The 13,026-nt window shown below is 52.6% G+C and overlaps 1 protein-coding gene across 1 annotated transcript; it reads left to right on the plus strand.

Moving 5' to 3' along the window:
• Positions 1-3,280: 3,280 nt before the first annotated feature.
• LOC105488039 (IFI30 lysosomal thiol reductase) lies at positions 3,281-7,916 on the plus strand. Its single transcript, XM_011751728.2, has 7 exons — positions 3,281-3,449; positions 4,532-4,714; positions 4,803-4,877; positions 5,097-5,189; positions 6,937-7,089; positions 7,509-7,562; positions 7,647-7,916. The coding sequence occupies exons 1-7, from the start codon at positions 3,318-3,320 to the stop codon at positions 7,707-7,709; spliced, it is 753 nt and encodes a 250-aa protein (XP_011750030.1). The 5' UTR covers positions 3,281-3,317; the 3' UTR covers positions 7,710-7,916.
• The last annotated feature ends 5,110 nt before the right edge of the window (positions 7,917-13,026 follow it).

Genomic DNA, 13,026 nt, shown 5'->3' on the forward strand with positions numbered 1-13,026 from the left:
GTGGGTGATTCTGTTGTCAGTGACTGGGCTTCAGTACCATCTCTGCGTGTCGGGGACCGTGGTGTTTACGGGGTCACAGCAGGTCGGGCCCATGGGTTTAACTCCAAGCCACCTCTGAGACCCGACAACCCCTCCCTCCCCCAGTTTAGCTGCTCAAGCCCAGAGCAGTTGAGGCAGTGCCCAAGGTCATACAGGAGAGAGATTCAAATCCTGAGCTCCCGACTGCTCAGGGGACCCCAGACCCCATCCAGCCACTCAAGTGCTTCCAGGCTGCTCCTCTCCACCACCCCCAAACTTGAATCCTGTCGCAGCCATCAGCTGTGTTCTTGGAAAAGTCATATCCCCTCCCTGATCCACAGCTTCCTCATTCATTGCCAGGTGGTGTCAAAAGACACAACCCTCCCATGCCACAGGGAGGGGTCTCCCGTGTCTTTGATGTTCTCAAGGCGTCGGCACCTCCATCCAGCACTGGAGGCTCTTCTCTGATCTCTCCTCACCCCCTCCCGTGCACAGACCGCCAGGTCCCAGGAGACGCTGAGCAGAAGCCCTGTGGGGTTTTTTGTGTTTCTTTTTAAAGAGTCAAGGTCTCGCTCTGTCACCCAGGCTGGAGCGCAGTTGTGTGAACACGGCTCGCTCATGGCTCACGGCCTCAAACTCCTGGTTTCCAGCCTCAAGCAGTCCTCCCATCTCAGCCTTCTGAGTCACTGGATTACGGGTGCATGTCACCATGTCCAGCTAATTGTGTTTAAATTTTTTAAAAAACAAGATCTTGCCGAGTACAGTAGCTCACACCTGTAATTCCAGCACTTGGGAAAGCCGAGGTAGGCAGATCACTTGAGGTCAGGAGTTTGAGACCAACCTGGCCAACATGGCAAAACCTGGTCTCTACTAAAAATTTAAAAAATTAAAAAAATTAGCCAGGCTTGGTGGCACGTGCCTGTAATCTCAGCTACTTGGGAGGCTGAGACAGGAGAATCGGTTGAACCTGGGAGGTCGACGCTGCACCAAGCCCTGCACCGAGGTTGTGCCACTGTACTCCAGCCTGGGTGACAGAGTGAGACTCTGTCTCAAAAAAAAAAAAAAAAAAAGATCTTACCCTTTTCCAGGTGAGTTTCAAACTCCTGGCCTCCAGCAATCCTCCTGCCTCAGCCTCCCCAAGTCACATGGGCCACCACGTGTGGCCTCATGGCATCTTTGACCTGGACTCCTGTTTACCAGCCTCCCATCACACCCAGAATCCACACCACCACTGCCATGTCCTTGTCCCTTCAGCCCTCCCCAATCCTGGGGCCTTGCTGTTCTTGTCAGTTCTGTACAGCCACCTCTCAAGGCCCAACAAGGCTGAACCTGGGGCAAGTGCGTAAACAAACCTCCCCTCTGACCCAGTCTACTGCTGGGACCTTGGGACAGGAGCTGCCTCCCTTAGTCTCAGAGCCCCCCAACCTTGCCAGGTACTGTCCCTGCTATGTGTCCTGTCTGGAGACACCCCGTAAATAACTCCAGCCCAGATAGTGCCTCTCACTACTTAGGTTCTCACAGGAGAAAGGTTGCCATCTTCATGGCGGGGTGGAAGAGAATTGCCTGTGTGGCTTCTAAAAACACTCAACCACTAGCTGTGTGGCCTTGGCAAGATAGCCTTCCCTCTCTGATCAGCCATTTATTTGTTACCAACTGGAGTCAGCAGCCCCTACCCGCAGCCCCAACTGGATGCTTCTGAGGGTTCAATGATAAAATGGGTTGCGGGCCCACTCTATGCCTGGCAGCAAGCCAGACAGCAATACATTGTGGGGTTACATTTACCATTTCTTCCAATAGGGCTGGGCTGGTAACTACTGGAAAAATTGTAGCGATTATATTTATGGTTATTTCTTCAATCCCACCCGGCATAGGGTAAGCACCAGACTTGAGGCGGTGAGTCCTGGGGAGGCTTTGAGAAGGAAAAGGGCTTTGCCAACGGTTTGGTTGTCTGAGGGATGGGCTTGGGGACCATCCAGCCCCCGGGACTTCAGGGAAACTCCGGCTCCCAAACCAGCTGCTGTGTGCGTGGTCGGGTTCTTCCACACAGCTAGAAGGGGGCACAGCTGGGGACTCAGCTATATCTTCCAGCCGTCTTTGGGACATTTTCTTCCTTAGGATCCGGTGTGTCTTGCCCTGAATGTGAGGCCCTGCAGGGTCTGAATGTCTCAATTATTCCCCCAACACTCCAACCTCCATCTGGGCCTTTTTTCCAGGCTATTCTCTCTGCCTTCACTGCTAGGGCCACTGTCCTGTGTAGGCACCAAGGCCTGACCATGCCACCCGGAAGCCCCAACCTGGGACAACTCTCCCCCACCTGCCTCTGAGCCCTCCATGGTGACTCTTGTTCCCCAAACCTTATCCTTCTCCCCATTACACAGAAGGGAAAGCTAAGGCTCCGTCACTCAAATCCAAAGCCAGACGGACTCCAAGCCGTCCCACCCCTATCCCAGACAGCACAGGCCCCCGCTTTCCCCCATGGGTGCCCCTTGAAGGCCAGGTTGCCCCCCACCCTCCACAAGCCTTAGATGGTGAAAAGAAGGAAGGCCAGTTCTCTTCACCCCAAGTCGGAAGTGGGGCTGGAGGGGGGGTACCCTAGAGAAATGACATGCCGCTCCCTGTGCCAGCTTCTGCTTTCTGGCATGGCTGTGGTCAAGCCTGAGTCAGTCCCACGGGACCACGGAGCCGGGTCTGGAGCATCGGGGTCAGGAGCTTGAGGGGGAAGGATCAAGGGGCAGGACGTGGGGGTTGGGCGTGAGGGAGGTCACGGGCCAGGCTGGAGGGAGGGAACCTGGCCACACAGGGCTTGCCCACTCTCAGGGGGCTGAACATTTGTTACTCCCCCAACACCCCAGCCTCCATCCCATCCCCAGCCTCCATCCGACGTCACCCCGTTAGATCACAGGCCCACTCTGAGAGTGGGTCCCAGGCCTCAAGTCCCCTAGCCGCCCCCAGAAAGTCTAGGAGTGCATGGACACACCACCATTCCTCTCAGCCTCTTTGTGTCTATCTCAAAGGCCCCACCTCACCTCCCCTAAAGGTACTCTTGCGCCAGGGCTCACATGCCTAGGCAGGGCTGATTGCCAAGGGGCCCAGTGACCTCGTGACTGGGGACCCAGCACCTGGCAGGGGTGGGGGTGGGACACCCAGAGGGAGGAGTGGAGGAGGGAGGGACGCTGGCTCGGGGCCCAGGGGCGTGGGCACCGGGAGGCAGGCCCGGGTTAGGGGCGGGACCACCCCCTGGTTAAAGGCGCTCATTTCCCAGGCAGCCGCCCCAGCCGCCACACTTTTGCCCCGCAGCGATGTCCCTGTCGCCACTTCTGCTGTTCCTGCCACCGCTGCTGCTGCTGCTGGACGACCCCACGGCAGCGGTGCAGGCGTCCCCTCTGCAAGCGTTAGACATCTTTGGGAATGGGCCGCCAGTTAACTACAAGGTAGGGACGGCGACAGGGCGGGCAGACTGGAGGGGACAGGCGCCCTGTCGGGGCAGGCGGCTCCTTCTTTCTCCCCAGACTTCACAGGGGAAGACCAGGGCCCCGACTGGAAAAACCCCGTTCATTTCCCGGCACTGCGGCCAGAGTCCCTCCGTGCCGTTTCGCTTTCGCATCCCGCATCTGAGACGCGCAGTTGCTTCCACCGCCTCCTCCCGCCCAAGGGTTCATTGAGCGCCTATTGTGTACTTTTGGGGCAGGAGCTGGGGTCTCCTTTTATGGTCCAGGGCACAAGTTCAGCAGCTGGCCGAGGGCCACCGGCACGCGTTCTTGCTGCTACCCCTGGTGCATTCATTCCAGCCAGGGCAGGGCTTGCGTGTCTCTGGGACCTATTAGGCAAATGCCCTAGAAGCTGAGCGACTTGCTCAGGGATCCAGCGACACGGGCCGCCCGCCACCCCTCAGCTGAAGCCGGAAGTCAGCACCTATTAGGTGCCGCCTCTGTTTGGTTGGACTTGGAAAGGGTTCACGTGGGTTCCTTGCTCAGCTCAGAGTCAAAGTCTCCTGGTGGAATGGCAAGAAATGGGCATGGGCCAAGGCCGGAGGCGGTGGCTCACACCTGTAATCCCAGCACTTTGGGAGGCCGAGGCGGGCGGATCACGAGGTCAGGGGATCGAGACCATCCTGGCTAGGCTAATACGGTGAAACCCCGTCTCTACTAAAAATACAAAAAAATTAACCGGGTGTAGTGGCCGGCGCCTGTAGTCCCAGCTACTCGGGACTGTAGTCCCAGCTACTTGGGAGGCTGAGGCAGGACAATGGCGTGAACCCGGGAGGCGGAGCTTGCAGTGAGCCAAGATGGTGCCAGTGCACTCCAGCCTGGGCGACAGAGAGAGACGCTGTCTCAAAAAAAAAAAAAAAAAAAAAAAAAGTCTCAAAGTCAAGATTCCACCTGGCAAGTTCTGGAAGGTGTGCAAGATGAATTGCCTATGACAGCCCCCTTTCTACAAGAATACCAAGTGGGGTTCAGAGAAGTGGGGAACTGCCCAGGGCTACACCTGCCTCACACCCCTTCCTAATCCACAGATGGGCAATCTATACCTGCGGGGGCCTGTCAAGAAGTCCAACGCACCGCTTGTCAACGTGACCCTCTACTATGAAGCACTGTGCGGTGGCTGCCGCGTCTTCCTGGTCCGAGAGCTTTTCCCAACGTGGCTAATGGTCATGGAGATCCTCAATGTCACGCTGGTGCCCTACGGAAATGCACAGGTGCATGGGCGCTGGGGAAACTGAGGCACGTGGGCAGGGGAGCAGGGGACCCAGCCTGCCAGCCAGCTCTCACCCTGCTGCCTTGTAGGAACAAAATGTCAGCGGCAGATGGGAGTTCAAGTGCCAGCATGGAGAAGAGGAGTGCAAACTCAACAAGGTGGAGGTGAGCATCCCCAGGGCCCCACACCGGGGTGGGGGAAAACCGTCCGATGTACAGGAGGTAAATATGAGGATGCCAGCTCTGTCTTCTGCCTCGTGTGCTCCCATTTAATCACATCTTTATTCCCTATCTCCTGGGTGGGTACTGGTGATTATTACGAGAGGGTGTCAGGGTACCCTGGGCCCTCTTCATGCCCTCTCCTGCCCCCTCTCCAAACCCCAGGCCTGCCTGTTGGATATGCTTGACATGGATCTAGCCTTCCTGACCATTGTCTGCATGGAAGAGTTTGACGACATGGAGAAAAGTCTGCCACTAGTGAGTGACGCCCCTCACTCTGCACGAGGAGGGGGACAAGGGTGGTAACCTTCCCTACACCCAGGCAGACTCAAATTCAAGTCTTAGCCTTGACCACTGCTGTCTGTGCAGCCCAAGAAAACAACTACCCTTCTTTATTTTATTTATTTATTTTTTTTTTTCTTGAGACGGAGTCTCGCTCTGTCACCCAGGCTGCAGTGCAGTGGCACAATCCCGGTTCACTGCAACCTCCACCTCCCGGGTTCAAGTGATTCTCCTGCCTCAGCCTCCTGAGTAGCTGGGATTACAGTTCTGTGCCACCATACCAGGCTCATTTTTGTATTTTTAGTAGAGACAGGGTTTTACCATGTTGGTTAGGCTTGTCTTGAACTCTTGACCTCGTGATCCGCCCGCCTAGGCCTCCCAAAGTGCTGGGATTACAGGCATGAGCTACTGGCTCTGTGCCCGGCCGTTTTTTGTTTTTTTTTTTTGAAACAGGGTCTTGCTTTGTCACCCAGGCTGGAGTGCAGTGGTGCGATCTTGGCTGACTGCAACCACTGTCTCCTCGGTTTAAGTGATCCTCCCACCTCAGCTTCCCCAGTAGCTGGGACTACAGGCGCGCACCACCATGCCCGGCTGATTTTTGTATTTTTAGTAGAGACAGCGTTCACCATGTTGGCCAGGCTGGTCTCAAACTCCTGACCTCAAGTGATCCTCCTGTCCCAGCCTCCCAAAGGATTACAGGTGTGAGCCACCACGCCTGGCCCCAGCCTCCCCTCTTGAAACTTCCATCTCTGAATCAGGGGAATGAATGCAGGTCTCTTAGGGGCATGAGTGATCACGGAGGACTTACTGGAGGAGGCATTTCTGAGCTGGTCATGGAAGGATGAGCAGGAATGTGCAGAGACACAGATGATAGGATGTGGAGATGATAGGACAGACCCCACCTACTTCCTCAGGGGATTGTGAAGAATGACTTCCAGAGAAGTGACTCATCGGCTCCAATCATTTATTCATTCATCAAACATCTGGGTCACCCGGCCAGACATGGTGGCTCACGTCTGTAACCCCAACACTTTGGGAGGCCGAGGCGGGCGGATCACAAGGTCAGGAGATCGAGACCATCCTGGCTAACACAGTGAAATCCCGTCTCTACCAAAAATACAAAAAATTAGCCGAGTGTGGTGGCAGACGCCTGTGGTCCCAGCTACTCGGGAGGCTGAGGCAGAAGAATGCCATCAACCCGGGAGGCGGAGAGCTTGCAGTGAGCCGAGATCGCACCACTGCACTCCAGCCTGGGCGACAGAGCGAGACTCCGTCTCAAAAAAAAAAAAAAAAATCCGGGTCACCCAAGAGGCCTCACCTAGCGATACCCTAGTCCTGCAGGGTTAGATCAGGGCTGAGAGAGTGGCAAGGAGGAGAGGGCACTGAGGAGACACAGTGGACGGAGGAGGAAGGGTGTTCCTGGCAGAGGGATCAGCCTGTGTGGAGGCCCTGAGTAAAGTGAGATACCATGGGGGTCAGAGACAGTGGGGTCTGGTCTTAGGGATGAAAACAAGGGAGCTAGGAGGCAGGAGCAGCCTCAGCCCTGACTCAGGGGCCTCCACTCAAGCATGTATTGAGCGTCTGCTGTTTGTGGGCATTGTCGCATCGCTGTGAAGCCAACCCTCTTCTCAGTGACGAAACAGGCTTGACTCAGGGCTGGTGGGGGGACCGTTGAGATAACGGGGAGGAAGCTGAGGCAACCCCCTGCTCCCCACCCACCCAGTGCCTGCAGCTCTACGCCCCAGGGCTGTCGCCAGACACTATCATGGAGTGTGCAACGGGGGACCGCGGCATGCAGCTCATGCACGCCAATGCCCAGCGGACAGATGCTCTTCAGCCACCGCACGAATATGTGCCCTGGGTCACCGTCAATGGGGTAAGAATCTTTTTAGCCCTCAGCTTGACACTCATAGTCCCATGGAGTCAGGGATGGACCAGACAGAGGGACCAGGGATACAGGAGCCCAGACAGAGGTTGCAGTGAGCCGAGATCGCGCCACTGCACTCCAGCCTGGGCGACAAGAGCAAAACTTGATGGCTTTGCATATGGAAAAGGGGCATTGGGGCTGGAGTTTTGAAAAGTGAGTAGGAGTCCATCAGGCAAAAAAATGTATGTATTAATTCGAAGTGGTAAACATTGATAGCCACCCCCGCTGGGACAGGTGTGCCACTGATTCGCGAGGCAGGAGGCAGGGGCCAGACTTGGGAACACGTGCAGCCCTTTCTGGGCTGGAACCAGGGTGCATGGGTTGGGGTAGCTGCTGGGAGTGTGTGACCTCTGTCTTGCTTTGTGCAGAAACCCTTGGAAGATCAGAGCCAGCTCCTGACCCTCGTCTGCCAGTTGTACCAGGTAAGCTGGGAGGGGAGCAGTGGGATTCAAGTGGTGGGGGTAGGGTCTGCTTCCAGGACTCCAACTTGTGGCCTTCCCCTCCAGGGCGAGAAGCCGGATATCTGCCCTCCCTCAACCCGCTCCCTCAGGGGTGTCTGCTTCAAGTGATGGCCGGTGCGCTGTGGAGAGCTGATGCAAGGCAAGCGGGAACCCGGCTTCCTGCCTTTTTTTCTGATCCGGACCCTCGGCACCTGCTTCTCACCAACTGGAAAATTTCTATGCATCCCATGAAGACCAGATACACAAAATTCCACCCCATAATCACGAATCTTGCTCCACTAAGAACGGTGCTAAAGTAAAACTAGTTTAATAAACCCTTCTGGATGGTGTAATTAATTTGATAAGTCAGCCATTCCCCCTTCCCCAGGCCTGGCGAAACCCCCTCTCTACTGAAAATAGAAAAACTAGCTGGGCATGGTGGCGGATGCCTGTAATCCCAGCTACTCGGGAGGCTGAGGCAGGAGAATTGCTTGAACCTAGCAGGCAGAGGTTGCAGTGAGCCGAGATTGCACCACTGCACGCCAGCCTGGGCGACAAGAGCAAAACTCCGTCTCAAAAAAAAAAAAAGTGACTGGTTGTAGCCAGGCGAGGTGGCTCATGTCTATAATTGCAGTGCTTTGGGAGGTCGAGGTAGGAGGATTGCTTGAGGACAGGAGTTTGAGACCAGCTTTGGTTGGCATCAGAGCAAGACCCTGTCTTTACAAAACATGAAAATAGAAGGAATTAGCGGGGCATGGCAGTGAGCAACTGTGATACTCGGGAGGCTGAGGCAGGAGGATCACTTGAGCACAGGAGGTCAAGGCTGCAGTGAGCCATAATTACGCCACTGCACTGCAGCCTGGGCCAGAGAGCAAGACTCTGCCTCTTTTTTTTTTTTTTTTTTTTTCTGAGATGGAGTTTCGCTCTTGTTGCCCAGGCTGAAGGGAAATGTGTGATTCAGCTCCCCACAACCTCTGCCTCTCCGGTTCAAGCGATTCTGCTGCCTCAACCTCCTGAGTAGCTGGGATTACAGACACATGCCACCACGCCCAGCTAATTTTGTCTTTTTAGTAAAGACGGGGTTTCTCCATGCTGGTCAGGTTAGTCTCGAACTCCTGACCTCATGATCCATCCGTCTCGGCCTCCCAAAGTGCTGGGATTACAGGCGTGAGCCACCGCACCGGGCCAAGACTCTACCTCTTAAAAGAAAAAGAAAGGAAAGAGCATGTTCAGTGTTATATTATTTCCTGCTGATGGACTGGTCAAATCATAGATGTATATATTCTTCCTTCAAAGAGGTGAGGCTTAATTCCACTCCCTACAAATACCTTTGTTTCTCTTTAATTTGAGATGGGGTCTAGCTGTGTTGCCCAGGCTGGTCGCAAACTCCTCGGCTCAAGGATCCTTCTTGAGGATCCCGAAGTGCTGCGATTATAGACGTGAGCCAGTGCGCCCGGCCCTACAACCACCTTGATAGTGAACTGGATTTAGTAACTAGATTCCAAAGAGTAGAACAGGGAAAGTGAAAAAGAATATGGTGGCTCACACCTGTAATCCCAGCACTTTGGGAGGCTGAAGTGGGTAGATCACTTGAAGTCAGGAGTTCAAGACCAGCCTGGCCAACATGGTGAAACCCCGTCACTACTAAAAAATACAAAAATTAGCCACTAAAAATACAAAAATTAGGCTGGACGCGATGGCTCACCTGTAATCCCAGCACTTTGGGAGGCCCAGGCAGGCAGATCACCTGAGGTCAGAAGTTCGAGACCAGCCTGGCGAATATGGCGAAACCCCATCTGTACTAAAAAATACAAAAGTTAGTCAGGCGTGGTGGTGCACACCTGTAATGCCAGCTACTCCAGAGGCTGAGATGGGAGAATGGCTTGAACCCAGGTGGCAGGGGTTGCAGTGAGCCGAGATCATGCCACTGCTCTCCAGCCTGGGCAACAGAGTGAGACCCCCATCTCAAAATAAATAAACAAATAAATAAAAATCATCAAGTAGCAAAGGTGGCATGTTTTGAGGTGGCATATCCTGAACTTCTTCATTCCCTGGCTGAATTGGTGGGTAGTGGACAGAAATTCAGGGTAGAAGTTCTGAAGTAAGATATCCATAGAAGGGGTAGAAAAAGACAGATTAGAACAAATAGAAAGGAATAAATGTAAGCACACTATGCCAAATATTGTCGAATCAGTATCTTTGTCCTGAGAATAGGTTAGCTTGGTTACACACTTGTGTCTTATTTTATTTTATTTATTTTTTTGAGACAGAATTTTGCTATTCTTGCCCAGGCTGGAGTGCAATGGTGCGACTGTGGTCTCGGCTCACCACAACCTCCATCTCCGGAGTTCAAGCAATTCTCTTGCCTCAGCCAACTGAGTAGCTGGGATTACAGGCATGCGCCACCATGCCCGGCTAATTTTGTATTTTTAGTAGAGACGGGGTTTCGCCATGTTGGCCAGGCTGGTCTCGAACTCCCAACCTCAAGTGATCTGTCTACCTTGGCCTCCCAAAGTGCTGGGATTACAAGCATGAGCCAGTGTGCCCGCCCTTGTGTCTCATTTTAGAAGGGGGTGGCTTAGGAGGGAGTTGGGAACCTATCTAAGTCAGATCTCTAAATGGTGCGAGCCATCAGGCATTTAATGAGCATTTCTTCTTTCTTTCTCTGTCTCCCCACCCTCACTTTCCTTCCTTCCTTTTTTTTTTTTTTTTCTTTCTGGAGACAGAGTCTTGCTCTGTCACCCGTGCTGGAAAGCAGTGGTGCGATCTCAGCTCACTGAAGCGTCTCCCTTCTGGGCTCAACCAGAGTAGCTGGGACTACAGGCGGGTGCTACCACATCCGGCTAATTTTTTGTATTTTTAGTAGAGATGGAGTTTCACCGTGTTATCCAGGATGCTCTTGATCTCCTGACCTCATGATCCACCCGCCTCGGCCTCCTAAAATGCTGGGATTACAGGCGTGAGCCACCGCACCCAGCCACACCTGACTAATTTTTGTATTGGTAGTGGAGACGGGGTTTCGCCATGTTGCTCAAACTGGTCTCAAAGTCCTGGGGTCAAGCGATCTGCCCACCTTGGCCTCCAAAAGTGCTGGGATTACAGGCGTGAGCCACTGCACCCAGCTCTTCCTTTCCTACTCGACGGGATCTGGCTCTGTTGCCCAGGCTGCAGTTCAGTGGCACAATCACAGCTTACCGCAGCCATGACCTCCTGGACTCAAGCAGTCCACCTGCCTCAGCCTCTTAAGTCACTGGGACTACAGGCTGGAGTGCAGTGGCACGATCTTGGCTCACTGCAACCTCTGCCTCCCAGGTTCAAGTATTACTCTTGCCTCAGCCTCCCGAGTATCTGGGATTATAGGCACACGCCACCACACCCAGGTGATTTTTATATTTTTAGTAGAGACAGGGTTTCACCATTTTGGCCAGGCTGGTCTTGAACTCCTGACCTCGTGATCCACCCACCTTGGCCTCTCAAAGTGCTGGGATTACAGGCGTGAGCCACTGCACCCCACCCCAAAGTACACATTTACAAAAAGATTTTGAAAACAATATTTAAGCAGGCATATTATAAAACATAATTATTGTTGAAAAGCTTATTTATAAGCTTTCATCTCACTTTCATTTAACTTGTGTTCAACAATTATGCTTAATTACTCATGAACATTTCAAGAAACATTGAAAAAATCACCATCATCTTAAGTTACTTTTCTTGTTGACAAATCAAGTATCAAAAATCAAAGAAACAAAGAACCAAAAAAATTAAACATAGGGGGCCCAGCACCATGGCTCACACCTGTAATCCCAGTACTTTGGGAGGCCATGGTGGGGGGGATCACTGGAGGCCAGGAGTTCAAGACCAGCCTGGCCAACATAATGAGATCCCATCTCTATAAAAAACACAAAAAGTGGCCGGGCATGGTGGCTCACACCTGTAATCCCAGGACTTTGGAGGCTGAGGCAGGTGGATCACCTGAGGTCGGGAGTTCAAGACCAGCCTGACCAACATGGAGAAACTCCATCTCCATTAAAAATACAACATTCGCCAGATGTGGTGGCGAGTGCCTCTAATCCCAGCTACTCAGGAGGCTGAGGCAGCAGAATCGCTTGAATTTGGGAGGCAGAGGTTGCAGTGAGCCGAGATCACGCCAGTGCACTTGAGCCTGGGCAACAAGATCAAAACTCCATCTCCAAAAAAAAAAAAAAAATTAGCCGAGCATGGTGGCTCACACCTGTAATCCTAGCTACTTGGGAGACTGAGGCGTGAGAACCACTTGAACCTGGGAGGCTGCAGTGAGCTGAGATCATGCCACTGCACTCCAGCCTGGGCAACAGAGTAAAACCTTGTCTCAAAAAATAACCATCCAAGCAACCAAAAAAGAAAAAAAACAAACCCACATATGGGTCTCTCCTTTACTTTTTAAAATTAATTTACTGTCAGGCTTGACATCCATTAAGCAAGTCACCTTTTTTTTTTTTTTTTTTTTTTTTTTCCAGACAGGGTCTCACTCTGTCACCCAGACTGGAGTGCAGTGGGGTAACATCACAGCTCACTGCAACCTCTGCCTCCATGGCTCAAGTGATTCTCCCACCTCAGCCTCCCGAGTAGCTGGAACAACAGGTGCGAGCCACAACACTCAGCTAATTTTCTATATTTTTAGTAGAGACAGGTTTTCACTGTGTTACCCAGGCTGGTCTCAAACTCCTGGATGCAAGCAATCCGCCCGCCTTGGCCCCCCAGAGTGCTGGGATTACAGGCATGAGCCACCGTGCCCACCCTCAATTCACTTTGTAAAAATTTATGTATTTTTTGAGACAGGGTCTTGTTCTGTCACCCAGGCTGGAGTGCAGTAATGTGATCACGGCTCATTGCAACCTCCGCCTCCAAGGCTCAGGCGATCCTCCCGCCTCAGCCTCCCGAATAGCTGGGACTATAGGCGAGAGCCACGAGCCAGCACGCACAGTAAATTTTTGGGGTTTTTTTTGTTTTTTGTTTTTTGTTTTGCAGAGATGGAGTTTTGCCATGTTGCCCAGGCTGTTCCTGAACTCCTGGCTTCAAATGACCCGCCTCCAGCAGCCTCCCAAAGTGCTGGGATGACATAGCTGAGCCACCACCTGGCCAAGCAATTCATTTTTATTGCATGTATTGTTCTCAGGTTTAATTTACAGTTTTACAGTTTACGCTTCTATAATCTTCAACGTCTAAAAATAACATAAGCCTGTTTGACTAGTCTTAATTTACATAAGCGAATGTGGTTTTCTAAAGTCAATGGAATAGAGCTCCTTCACAAGTTAATCTTTAGGAATTCCATCAAGAGGGAGAAAGTGTTACACACCTATAACGTACACATATAAACATAAATAGGTGCAGTCAGAGATCTTAGACCTTTCATTTTAAAATTATAGCTGTGAGACAGGTGTGATAATACAAAACTCACTAGTTTAAA

Source organism: Macaca nemestrina, chromosome 20 (genome assembly GCF_043159975.1).
Source record: "Macaca nemestrina isolate mMacNem1 chromosome 20, mMacNem.hap1, whole genome shotgun sequence".
NCBI lineage: Eukaryota > Metazoa > Chordata > Mammalia > Primates > Cercopithecidae > Macaca > Macaca nemestrina.